We start from the raw sequence: 13,418 nt of genomic DNA, 5'->3' as shown, positions 1-13,418 counted from the left end.
TCAGAGGTTGAGCATCAGGCTCGCCTCCAACCCTTGTTCATACAGTCCCAGGGCCACTTACACTGGCTTCACAGTGCCTGTTGCCTTCCGTGTTCGCGTCTTAGCATCTCCTTTGCCAACTTTACAGTTACGCACAGCTGCCTGTGAGTTTCCAGCCCCGGCTCTGGGAGAGGTGGCTCTCAGAGTGTGTGCTCGCAGAGTCCCATCGCTTAAAAAACAGGCAGCCGGGGGTTGGGGATTTGGCTCAGTGGTAGAGCACTTGCCTAGCAAGTGCAAGGCCCTGGGTTCGATCCCCAGCTCCGAAAAAAAGAATAGAAAAAACAAACAAACAAACAAACAAACAAACAAAAAAAACCAGGCAACCGGAGAGGTGGCTCAGTGGTTAAGAGCACCGACTGCTCTTCCAGAGGTCCTGAGTTCAATTCCCAGCAACCACATGGTGGCTCACAGCCATCTGTAATGGATCTGATGCCCTCTTCTGGTGTGTCTGAAGACAGTGACAGTGTACAATAAATGAATGAATCTTAAAAAACAGGCAACAAGTTTATTAACCATTTTGCTCAGTAGAAGTTTAATGGAGAAAGTTGTTTCAAACGATCAGTCAAAAAGAACAGCTCCTTTACAAACCAGTTATGGCAGTGGTGAGGCAAAACCCCAGGTCTGATTTCATGTTCCTCTCGCCTGGCCCCTACGAGAGGGCAGAGGATGAGCGAGAAGATGGGGCCATTAAAATGTTAGCTGGAGGAATTACAAAAATACACTCTGATGTAGCAACAGGATCGTGGTGAGGCATGCCATGGGGAGGGGCAAAACTGGGCAGGGAGGTGCCGTGGGTGCTCAGTGCCTCGGGGAAGGAGGGATCCTGGCTCCCGGCCTGCAGGTCTTGGTGTGGACACATGCTGTACGGGGGCTCACCTGGATGCCTGGGGAGACAGGATTACGTGTCAAACTTCATAGGTCTTCTGAACCATCCCCCTGTTTGCCCACGGGACTAAAGCAACCCAAAGCAGGCCATCGTGGCAAGTGGTTCCCAAGTGAGCAGAAGGGGCTCTTACTTGATGCCCTCCACCTACCTACTGCTTTTGCCTAGGGAGGGTGATGGGCTGTGACGTAAAAGGCACAGCGACATGCCTCTTAACAGTAACAGTCACCTCTCCCCTGGCTCCCAGCGTATATGTTAAACAGGGTCCTTACCGTTCTCTTATGTGGCCCGGGCTCTCTAAGCTAGATGTCACGACAGTGGGATCATGAATGTGTTGCTGATGTCAGGAGGGTCAAGGCCAGATGCAGGAGAGAGTATTGAAAGTATAGGTCCGTGGAGAGGCTGTCCCTAAGACCTGCTATGCTCTTCTCACCGTCTGCACTACCGAGCCCCATCTTCCAAGGCCATTATTACACTGGAATAGGTTCTTCATTCCACTCCAGTGTTTGGGGGCCCCTCCCCCATTCCAATCTTCTGAGCATTGCTGAGATCAACTTTGGCAATAGGAACTGGATGGGGGGAGGATTTCTATCACACCCAATGGCGGGTTGGGCTGTGTGTATGCAGATAAACACAAGGTCTCTCTCCACTGGCTGCACCAGGCTCATTAACAAACATCTACTCTGGAACTCAGCACCATGCATGTGCAGGAGAGAGAGAGACAGGGGGAGAGAGAGAGAGACAGGGGGAGAGAGAGAGAGACAGGGGAGAGAGAGAGAGACAGGGGGAGAGAGAGAGAAAAACAGACACATACACACACACACAAAGACAGACAGAGACCAGAGACAGAGGAAGACACACATACATACACAGAGACAGAGAGACAGACAGGAAGAGACAGAGACAGAGAGACAGAGAGACACAGACACACACAGAGACACAGATGGACACAGAGAGACAAACACACACACACACACACACACACAGAGAGAGAGAGAGAGAGAGAGAGAGAGAGAGAGAGAGAGAGAGAGAGAGAGAGAGAGAGAGAGAGAGTGCGAGCTAGCTCTTACATGGCGACAGGACAGCCATTAATAATACCCAAATGAGCTGGCTAATGTACCCGTCAGGAACTTTGCATGTTGAGCAAAGCAGGAGATAGAAGGCACTTATTAGCCCTGTTACAGCACCTCTCAGCTGGAAGTATAATAGAAAACCAGAAAAACCAATCGACTGGCTCAAATAGTTTTGCTTGTTTTTTTTTCCCCAAATAAATTGATTCTTGCTAATGGGACTGATCTTAAACGTTCTTTAAACTGTAAAGAATATTGTTGTGGTTTAGAATTAGATATGGGCTTTGGTGTCCCTTAAGAGCCCCTTTGAAGAATGCCATTAAGATTTTGGAGAATTCGTGCTACTTCTGGAAGATTTATTACTAGCTATCAGACAGGTCTGGCTTTGAAGGAAATAGACTGCTTGTCAAGAACGGAAGTCGTGACTTCAGGGTGTGCAAGTTCACTCAGGATCTTTGGAGGTGAATCATTCTGTTATGACAAATGCAGCAGCCTTCTCCCCACAACCTAATAAGTGTGTCCATCTTTGGGGATAGCTTGCTGCAGACAAGGGGCCTAGCAGCTTGGGCCATGCAGGCTGGCTGTATGCCAGAGGGTGGGCACCAAAGGTTAGCATATTCATGGCTACCTCAAAAGAGGATCATGAGCGACATGGCTACCTGGGATGCCTGAGAAGCAACAGAAGGGGCTGCATGCATTTTCCTTCTCTGCCTCAGAGGTAGGGAATAGCTTCCATTGGGTTGGGGCAATATCAGATTGTCAAACTAACTCATGCTTTTGTATGAGGCCGTGCTCCTGAGCTGTCTCAGGAGATAGGGGTGGGGCACTGCTCATGTTTATGTCAGCCTATGTGGATGGAGGGACACGGACTTGACAGTCGGACTTTTTCTAGTCAGGAACTGTTACTTTCTAACGCCATCCCATAGTTATGCACTGGTGAGAGTTGGGCCTGGAATCGGCCAGCTGTAATTGGGTCCCTGCTTTGTGATCTCTGATAGGCTTTATACGAGAGTGTGTGTACCGGAGGGTAGGAGTGAGGCAAAGGAAAAGATCACAAATGGCATCTCGGGAAGAGGCAAAAACCTGAAGAAGAAAAAAAAAGACCCATTTTTCCTTAATACATAGTTTAGAACTCACTAGACCCATTAGGCAGAATTCTGGAATCCTGGTTCTGCAAGGAAGCCATTAATGATGAAGAACTGGTCTCTCCTTGGCAAAATGCCAGGGCAACCAAATTGTTAGAGGAAGAAATAAGAGCAAAAAGCATAACTCTGGGTTTCAACAAAAAGTCTTTGGCAAGAAGAAATGGGAAATATTAATGGTTTCCATGGAGTCCAGCCACCTTCTGATGTAGGGTGAGGTGGATAAGCTGTCTTTGAAGTAGAGCAGTAATCGGCCTTTTTGCAAATGGCTAAGAGGAGGGCTGGCTATTGGCTGTTTGCAGATAAAGTCTCTGAGGAAAGGTGAGCTGAATGGTTGCTATGGTAACCGGCTGTTAGAATTGGTCCACTTAACTGTCCCCATAGTAACTAAGCTCCTGGAGAGCTATAGAGGAATTAGTTATCTTAACATACTACTATTATCCCCATGGTAACCAGTCTCTGAATGGGAGTGGTCAGCCTCAAGGAGAATGGTGGGAAAAACTTGGCTTCCTGGAGAAATGGGTAAGAGGCAGAGATGTGAATGTGAATTTCTTCACCAACCAAACCTCTCAAGGGCTGGAATTCTTGAGATGTGTGTGGAGAGAGGGATTGGGTGCTGAATGTGCCTTTCTCTGTCTCTGTCTGTCTTTGTCTCTGTCTGTCTCTGTCTGTCTGTCTGTCTGTCTCTCTGTGTGTGTGTGTGTGTGTGTGTGTGTGTGTGTCTGTGTGTCTGTGTGTCTGTGAGAGAGAGAGAGAGAGAGAGAGAGAGAGAGAGAGAGAGAGAGAGAGAGAGAGAGAGAGAGACTGGAGGCTGGCTAATGTGTTTCTAGGTCTGGGTAAATGAAGTCACTTCTTGCCCCCTGCTAGTTGGTGCCCAACTCACTCATGGGTTGCAGTGGCCGGTGCAGCTGGGAGGGGCTCCTTCTGGCTACACATTACCATTCTGGTGCAGAGTGCGCCGGCGTTGGCTTGACTGCATGCTCAGGACCAGGTACTGCCTCATAAACTCACTGAACCGCTTCTGGTTGGCCAACTTCCGGGCTGACTTCCGGGCCCCAGTGAAGCCCCCAAACCTTTTCTGCAGCTGCTTCTGCTCCACCTCATCGGCCTCATCTGCGACAGGCTCTGCATCTGCCTCAGGCTCTGCGTCTCGGGCTTGCACCACACTCCTGACACGCGGCATTCTCTTCAGGTGCTGCATCTCCGAGGCTTTCGACTGGTAAAGAGCAGCGGACGCGAGCTCTGGATCAGCAGGGCTGAGCTGCTCAGAGTCACTGGCCATGGCTTTGGTGCAAAGAGTCCAGAGAGGGCGGGGGAAGACCTTCTCTTCACACTGGAGGATGCACAGCTGCAAAGACACAGGGAGGAGGAAGAGAAGAAGGTCAATGCCAGGGATGAGCTAAGTCACAGAGTCAAAGTTCTGAAGAGCGGAAGTTCTCAAGTATTGGGCAGCAGTTTGTGTGTGTGTGTGTGTGTGTGTGTGTGTGTGTGTGTGTGTGGCGGGTAGGTAACATTAGTTACTTTCCTCCATCTCTCTCCATTTAATTCTAAATGTACTTTACTTTAAAATTATTATTATGATTATTAATTATTATTGTGTGTGAGTGTGGAGGTCAGAGGACACTATATAGAGTCTCCTTCAACTTTATGTGGCTTCCAGGATCCACACTCAGGCCAATGGCTTGCACAGAAGCACCTTTACCCACTGTGACTGCTCACTGGCCCTTCCACTTTACCTTTTGAGACACTGTCTCTTCTTGACTTGGAATGACCTGACCCAGTTGGGCAGTAATGGCTGGTCAGCAAGCCCCAGGGATCCTCCTGCCTCTGCTCCCCTCATCTGGGATCACACCCATGTGCTTCTGTGCTTGGCTTTTATGTAGGTGCTGGGAACGCTCAGGTTTGTTTAGCAAGCACCTTACTGATGTCTCAGTTAGGGATACTATTGCTGCGATGAAAGACTGTGACCAAAGCAACCTGGAGAGAAAAGGGCTCACACTTCTGCATCACAGGTCATCATGGAAGGAAGTCAGGACAGGAACTCAGAGGCAGGAGCTGATGCAGAGGCCATGGAGGGATGTTGCTTACTGGCTTATTCCTCATGGTTTCCTCAGCCTGCTCTCTTATAGAACACAGGACCACCTGCCCAGGGATGGCACCACTCACAATGGGCCCTCCCATATCAATCACTAATTGAGAAAATGCCTTAGAGCTGGATCTCATGGAGGCATTTCCTCAACAGTGAAGTTCTTTCCTCTTGGATGACTCTAACTTGTATCAAGTTGACACAAAACTATCCAGCATGACTAAGGAGCCATCTCTCCAGCCCATGCGCAGCAGTTTTACATATAGTCAGAGCTGTGGTTAATTTATTTTCAGTTAATCCAGCAGGCTAACACAGAATCAAGATATGCCAAATTATATCCTTATATTCCTCAGGCTAGGGAAGGACAGACTGTAACCAGAAACAGAGGAAACATGGGATTATATCTTCCTATGTATTTTAAGGTCATTCTTTAGCTGGGGAGATGGCTTGGTTGGTACAGTGTCCGCTGTGCAAGCACGAGTCTCTCGGTTCAGATCTGCAGCACCCACAGACAAGTCGAGCACGGTGGTACTTGTCTGTGACTCTAGTAGGAAGCGGGAGAGGGTGGAGATGGGTGACTTCCTGGAGCGGCAGAGTCAGTCAATCTAAGCGGTCAATAAGTGCTGGACGCACTGAGAGAGACTGGTGGAGCAGGATAGAGGAAGACAGACATGCACGCAGGGGCACAGACATGCGTGCACACTACGCACATGTATACCCAAACAAGAGGGAAGCAAACTAAAGCCCCTATGTGAAGACCAACCCGTGTCACTAATTTTTATTCCACTTATACTAGCCACTCTTATTTGTACATCATTTATAGTAAGTGATGTCCAAGAGGCTCTGGATGCACACAGTTGGGCGTGTGCAGCTAAACCTACAATTACTGGACTTGTGTATCTGCTTAGATTCAAGCTGGGCAGTGCCCCAAGAGCTCTCTGCTGGCTTGCCTCCCCAGTCACCAATCCTCTATGGAGAGCAGTAGCTGGACCCCACCATCTTCCCATCACCCCACTGATCCCGACCTTAGCCTCATCTTCCTGCCCTCCTATCTCTGTTTGGGTTTCTTGGAAGTCTCCCCTGTCACTTTGCTATGGGCATTTCGGGTTTAGCCCTGACTCTCACTCTCATGTTCCTGGCCTTACCCAGCGGAAAGTCTCTCTTTCCCTTGACCTTGCCATTGTAGTGAAGGGTGTTTCAAGGGCCCCTCATCAAACTGTGGAGCTCTCACCTGGCTCCCTAGCTCCTTATGGTACAGAAGGTGTCCACTGTCCACCCAGAGCCATCTCTCTTTAGTACATAACACTGATCCCTTCTTGAAATCAATAGTGCATTTCTACAACTCCCTGTAGTCAGAGGTGGCAGGCAACAAGAACGAAAATGGCCATCTCAGCCATCTGCAGTGAACTTGGGGCTGGCTTGGTAGGAAAGAGCACCCTTCCCTCCTTTCTTGATTTTCTTCAGCATCTGGTTTGGAATGTGGGCATTTTGGGTTATCATACCCTTTTGCTGCTATCCTGAAACCATGAGGCGACTTGGAGGGTGGCATCCTGTGCTGGGAGCCAAGTGAACATCCTGGCAGAATAAAAAGACAGGAGACCCTAGAGCTGGGACACCAGCCCTGAACTCACTTTGTGGACGGTCAAATCCGATGGCCCCCTGTTACCTTTAGGTCTTTGATACCAGCAGGTAAATTTAATTCTCATTTGATATAATCTTACTGGTGTGCTTTAATTCGTATTGCTGTAATAAAATGTCCTGGCAAAAAGCAACTTAGGGGAGAAGGGGCCATGTGTTATTCCAGGTTACAATTATCATTTCAGGGAAGTCACGGCATCAGCAGCTTGAGGCAGCTGATCACATGACACCCACAGTCAGAAGCAAAGAAACATGAATGCATATAGGAGTAAGTGTTTGCTTGCTCTCAACTCTTACACAGTTCAGGAGTCCCTGCCTAGGGAATGGTGTTTCCCACAGTGGACTTTGTCTTCTCAAATACAGCAAGTTAGGACAACCCCCACAGAAATGCTCATAGGCCAACTCAATGAAGACCGTCCCTTATTGAAATTCTTGTACTATGTGATTTTAGCCTGCATTAAGTTGGCAAATAAAGTTAATCATCACAGCATCTCTGTCTGCTTTTTTGCTTGCCCTTCCTCCGTCTCTGGGGTTTGTTATTTCACAGTTGATTTTCTAAAAAAAGACTTATTTACTTTTTTGTGTATGCACTTATGCAGTGGCTTATCATACATTTATGTGGTGCCGGTAGAGGCCATCCTAGTTCTCCCTGCAGCTGGAGTTGCAGTCATGTGTAAGCTGCTGGATGTAGGTGTTGGGATCCAAACTCAGGTCCACCATAAGAGTAAGGATTTCTCTGAACCAATGAGCCATCTCTCTAGGCCTAAGTGAGGCTTTATATGTGAGGATCCATTTGTACCTCCCTCTGCCCTACCATCCTCTGTCTACGCAGTCTGTGTATCTGCCTCTCTTCTCCATCCCGTCTGCCATGCCTGAGCGCTTCTCAGAAGACGGAGACCTCCCACCGATCTTTCCATCTTTCTCTTTGCCACTCAAACCCATGTGAGATCTCTGGCAGGTCCAATAGAATTAGTCTAGTCACATCACCCCCTGCCCACAGCTGTGGCTTGGTAGGAAAGAGCTCGTACCTTGTCCTGTCTTCAAACCATCTCCAGGCGCCTTAACAGGGCACACCTGTGCCGTGCGTCCTAGCCTTCCTTTATGGCTTCCTTCCAACTCCTCATCTTTCGCAGTCCCTCAGGACACAGGACTACGCTTCACACACCTCCCTGCCTTTTGTCACTGCGGCTCCCTGAAGGAATGACCCCTCCTGCTCCTTCAGACCTGGTCACATCCTAACTTCTTCTTTTTATCTTCTTTTGGTTCCTTGGAAAGAATTTCTCTGTCTTACTTACCTCTGTGTTCCTACCCAACTTTGCATTCCTCCCATGGGGATTTTAATGATAGATATATTTGTAATACTTTATAAAGCATCATCTAGAAAGTTAGGAGTACTTTTCCTCATTTTGAGTCCTGGGTAAGTGTCTTCTTTATATATACAGTGATTAGTAGTAGGCTAGGCAGTCAATTACATTCTCTTAAGTTCTAGATGCACTAGTGCATAGGTGCATTTGGTTGTCATAACAAATGTCCTTAAAAATGTGTGTGTGAAGGTCAGAGGACAGCTCTGGGAGTCATCCTCAGGAATCTTGCCTATTTCCTTTTAGGAAGTGTCTCTCCTCGGCTTGCAGTTTGCTAATTAGGCTGGACTGGCTGGTCATTAGGTCCCAGAGACCTTCCTGTCTCTACATGCCCAGTGCTGGGAGTTTAAGCACGTGTCACCTGCTTTTATTTATTTATTTATTTTTCATCCCAAAGTAAGTTTAATTACAAAAATGTATTGCAACTATTCTACCAAAAATATTTACTAGAATGTTAAACAAAACATTTTAACGTTCTTTCTGATAATTTAGTATGAAAGTAATTTTCATAACATTTATGGGCATTGTTCCAACCCAGATTCAGGACTCAAGTTCTCATCCTTACAAGGCGATCCCTTAACCACCTGAGTCCATACGTGTCCTCTAATGCTACGTAGAGGCCGAAGACGTTAGTAAAACTCCTTTGGTGCACGGAACAGATGCCAACAACAAACGGTTGTCCAGGACCTCATGTCCATGGTGGCAGATTTCCTGCAACAGTGTTCTCCAGTCTGGAGGAGCACAGGGAGGTGTGCACTGCACTGATAAGGTGGGGAATGGGAGCAGCTCAGCCTTTGGTTCAACTTCACAGAGAAGGAACCCTCCATGTTTGCTGAATTTTCTGCTCCTTTGGTTTACGGGCAGAAGAGACAAATCTAGAGGCCACTAAAACTGAATGCTCCTGGGCTTCTAACTCCAGATGGTAATTAGATTTTGTGTCAATGAGAGAAAATGAAATTTTTGTGATTAAACCAGATGCCACGGTCTTTACTGAGATTCAACTCACGGCCAGAGAAATGGGACGCTGACCAAACCATCGCAAGCATTGGTTTAGGAGAAGGTCTGAGGCAAGTCTGGGGCGTTTAAAGGTACAGCAGCATTTTCAGTGCCAGATGGGCATACGAGCCTAATGCTTATTATGGTCTGGTCTGAGGTCCTCATCAGCTGCTTCTCCGGGATGGGCTGGTGACTTATTAAGTGAGTTGGACCCGTTTCCTCAGCCATGATGATGACGTTGCTATATTAAGCCAGAGTTTGCATGAGCAGCTGGAGTCTTAGACTGGGGCCAAATTGGTTTGTGGAGCTGAGCTTCTGAAGAGACCAAGCAAGGGGCCGTTTGGGTGTCTGGATCAGAGATTAGGCCACAGGCTGAAGGTGCAGCCCAGCCACAGAGGCGGGGCCTCGTTCCAGTTGTGTACTGCCTATCAAATAGACAGGCGACTCTTCGGAGGGGAAGAAGGCAGTCACGTGTTGTTTTGGTTCCTGAGTGATGCTTAGGACATATTTGTCCTTGGGGGCATTGCCAGAACAGTCAAAGGCACGGCTAGGAATGTAACCGCCACAGCACACCTGCCTGGTCATGCACATCCCTGGGTTCAATCCTAATGACTGCAGAATTGATAAAAATAAGCGGGAGAGATGGTTCAGTGGTTAAGAGCACGTACTGCTCTTGTAGGGGATCCAACTTCAGTTCTTAGCACTTAGCGTAAGCTCACAGCCACCTTTAACTCCAGCTCCAGGGGGATCTGACACCCTCTTTCAGCCTCCAAGGGTAATTGCATTCATGTGCACATGTGTGTGTGTGTGTGTATGTGTGTGTATGTATATGTGTATGTGTGTTGTGTGTGTGTGTGTATATGTGTGTGTGTGTGTGTGTGTGTGTGTGTGTGTGTGTGTGTGTGTGTTCAAAGGCAGACACTAACCAGGGGCAGCAGATGACTAGCACGGGAACAATCCATTAGAATAGCTTCTTCTGCTGCAAATCACCTCAGAGTTTTCACTAACTGCACATAGAGATGCCAGGAGGCAGTTTCTGTTGCACTGGTTTTAGGACTTTTTTGAGAATGTTTTGTTTTAGTCTTGGACTCTAAAATAACCCTTTGAGTCTAGCTTCTTCTGCTTGAGCAGATGGAATGAGCCACGCTGACAGTTAGGTGAGGAACCAGAGGGCACTGCCATGGGTTTGGATGTGAGTCACTGCTGACCAAAATTACAGTCTACCAAAAGGCCAACCGTGCCAGAGCCAAGTGGCCCGAGGATCTCGGGAACAAGTCAGGATTATGTAATGTGGTGGAGAGATTGGGAGGTGACCCTGGATGGAATGTGAGTTCCTCCTCATTCCGCCTCATCAAAGCAGACGCAGACAAGATTTGCAGACTCGAAGATGAGACATAATTGCCTATGCTCTTGGCATTTCATTCTACTTTAAAATGGGTTAAAAGGGAACACGAACTAGAAACGAAAAACAAGCAGGTAAAGAGTCCTCAGGGGCCACCAGGCACTGCAGAGCATTTATCTCCAACTGCGAGGCTTTTACCAATCCATTTTCTGTCTTGTTTCTAGGAAGTAAAGCGAGTGTTGTCTGGACCCCAAAGATTTGAGATCTGGGGAGAGCTAGAAGTGGGCTTCCAGCTCGTCACCATCCCACCAAGACCCAAATGCAAGACCTTACAGTGGCTGCCCAGGATGGACCCAGCAAGGAGCCTAATGTTCTAAGAATCATACAATTTCTACAAGACAGGCTGCCTGAGCCCTGTTATGAGTACACTGGGCCCCATGCTGGGAGACCTAGATTGGTACCAACATCTATCAGCAAAGGAACTCATACCTTAACCAGAGAGAGGGGACAGAGAGGCAGAGACAGAGACACAGAGAGAACCAGCCAGCTAGCCATCGGCACCCAAACCAGAATAAGTACAGCCCATAGAGCATCACCCAGGAAGAATCTTATTTCAGTTTCTCATCAAGCTCAAGGTCAGATTGGTTAAAGAAACTGGGGTGTGAGAGTAGGTGGGAAAGTCCACATATATAGTGAAAATAAAGTCACTGGGGAGAGAACAACCCTTCTTTTCTTCCTACACTCACTGGCCAGTCATATCTGTGTGTGATCTATGGCAACGGCCTGGGATCCAGGTAGGTTGGGCACATGCAATCTACCCCAAGTGGTCTCATTCTCATACCCGAGCCAGGCCCTAGAGCCCCAGGAACTCTCTGCTGCTGCTGTTTCCCCAAGTACCACAGTGTCTAGGGAAGACCTTCATCCTGACGGTGTTTTCTCTCCAGCTCTTTCTGACTGGTCCTGACCTTGGCCTCACCCTCCTGAGTTTTCTGTCTTGGTTTGGTCTCTTAGAAGCCTCTGTATTGTTTTAGCTCTACCTATTCTTCTCCTCTGTGTTTTTAGATCAAGCTCCACTTGAACCTTACCTTTGCCTTTGGGAGAGAACAGTGTCATGAGCTGAAGCTTGACCTTGGCTTTGAAGCGTAAGTGGGGTTTAGCGGATGGAGGAAGGGAGAGGCAAGAGCAAGGTGGCAAGAGAGCAAAGAAAGGCAGGGTTCTCTGGGAGCTGTCAAGAGTGGCTGGACCTGGGCTTGAAGCCAAGAGGAAGAAGGTCAGGGGTCTAGCCTTGACAGTTATCTGCAGCCTTGGGGGAGGAAACCAGGTATGTAGTGGCATCTCAGAAGGAGAGGGACAGGGGTCAAGAAGCAAGCATCTGCTTAAGGATTGGATAGAGAACTAGAGGTCAATATAGAAGGTTGGGAAAGGGTAGACAGAGAGGAAAGAGACCCATAATCCAGGCAAGAGAAGCAGGAGATGTTTCTGGAAGGATGAGATATCAGACAGACAGACAGACTCAGATGATAACATGATAGATAAGTGTCAGAAACACATCCCTTCAAGGGGTCATGCAGGCTGCGCCTCTGGATTGCATGACTGTGTAGAAGGCAGGTGTGCCCAGGCCTGGAAGAGTGTAGTGCTTGTCTGTTGGGGCTGGGGCCATATTTCTATTCGCAGATGGGAGATAACAAGGCGTATCGGGTACCAACTACATTGGATTTCATGTTTGCACATTTGTCTTAAGCAATTCCTTGTTTGTTTTGAAAGGCCGAGGGGTTTGAAACACAGCACCTTGAAAGCAGCTTTACTGACTTCAAAGGGAAAAAATAATTGAATTCTACTGGATTTTATAGGAGAGAATAGCTATCTACACTGAAGTTAAAGGAGTGAGAAAGCATCTCATTTAATGAATAATTTAATTTAATGTTTGGTGCTTCAACTTGGAAGTTTAAAACACAAGAGAGCATTTTGAATGCTCATCGTAGAATTATCTGCAATGTAAGAAATGGATGACAATATGCATGAGCAACAGATGGAGAACAAGTTACACATTTATGGAAAGAAATCACTTAAAACAATGTGTAATAACGTGAGAATATTAACCTTGAGACCCACAGAAAGTGAGAAAAGTAAGATTCTCTTGGTTTGCTGCACTCCAATAGCCGATAGTCACTGTCAACCCGAGGGGTTTAGATCGTGCAGGAGACACAGTTGATGAAGGTTTTATTGAGGATGACAGCCCCACCCTCAGTATGAGGAGCACCATCCCAAGAGCTGCAGTTCAAGGCTGACCTAAGTGAGCTGAGCCTCAGTACCCATCTCTCTCTGCTTCCCGACTGCGGACCCCACATGACCAACTGCTTCAAGTGCTTGCCTCTGTGCTCTCTCCATAGACTGTGCTCCCGAACTGTGAGATGAAATAAACCCTTATGTTTCAAGGGTTTTTGTCACAGCAAAGAGAAACGTGACTAATACATGGAATTGAAGAAGATTTACATTTTCTTCATATATAACACGTGTATTATGCATTGGCACTGGGACAGGGGCATCATGAGCAGATATTTACTGGGAGATAGAGAGGGAGAACCAGAGGAATCTGGTGGCAGAGAGGGAGGACCAGAGGAGTCTGGTGGCAGAGAGGGAGGATCTTTGGGATCTGGTAATAAAGAGGGAGGACCACAGGGTCATGGTAGGAAGATGTAGCTCAGCTCCAGCTGTTTCCTCTTGGTCAGATGACACTGCTTAAGCCATAGGACCTCTGGGAGAGACTTAAAATGTCTCACATAGGGTTTGCCTTGGAGTCAGAGGGAAGAAGTGTCAGGGAAGAGGGCAGTCCCTCCACCTCCTGGACCTACCTTCAGGTT

The 13,418-nt window shown here is 47.7% G+C and overlaps 1 protein-coding gene across 3 annotated transcripts in view; it reads right to left on the bottom strand.

Moving 5' to 3' along the window:
* Positions 1-543: 543 nt before the first annotated feature.
* The window catches only part of Pnoc (prepronociceptin), a 27,273-nt gene continuing 14,398 nt past the window's right edge, over positions 544-13,418 (bottom strand). For 2 of the 3 annotated variants that reach the window (XM_032918135.1, XM_032918134.1), the window contains exons 2-4: positions 13,410-13,418; positions 4,074-4,482; positions 544-923 (exon numbers count right to left, since the gene is read on the bottom strand). The exon at positions 13,410-13,418 is cut by the window's right edge and continues 141 nt beyond it. In XM_032918135.1, coding sequence (XP_032774026.1) covers positions 838-923; positions 4,074-4,482; positions 13,410-13,418 — 504 coding nt within the window. In that variant the 3' untranslated portion in view covers positions 544-837. Of the gene's footprint in view, positions 924-4,017; positions 4,483-13,409 lie in introns of all 3 variants that reach the window. The other variant, XM_032918136.1, reaches the window with a different exon arrangement.

The sequence above is a fragment of the Rattus rattus genome, chromosome 12 (genome assembly GCF_011064425.1).
Source record: "Rattus rattus isolate New Zealand chromosome 12, Rrattus_CSIRO_v1, whole genome shotgun sequence".
In the NCBI taxonomy this organism is placed as follows: domain Eukaryota; kingdom Metazoa; phylum Chordata; class Mammalia; order Rodentia; family Muridae; genus Rattus; species Rattus rattus.
This window is presented reverse-complemented; position numbering and strand designations above follow the sequence as displayed.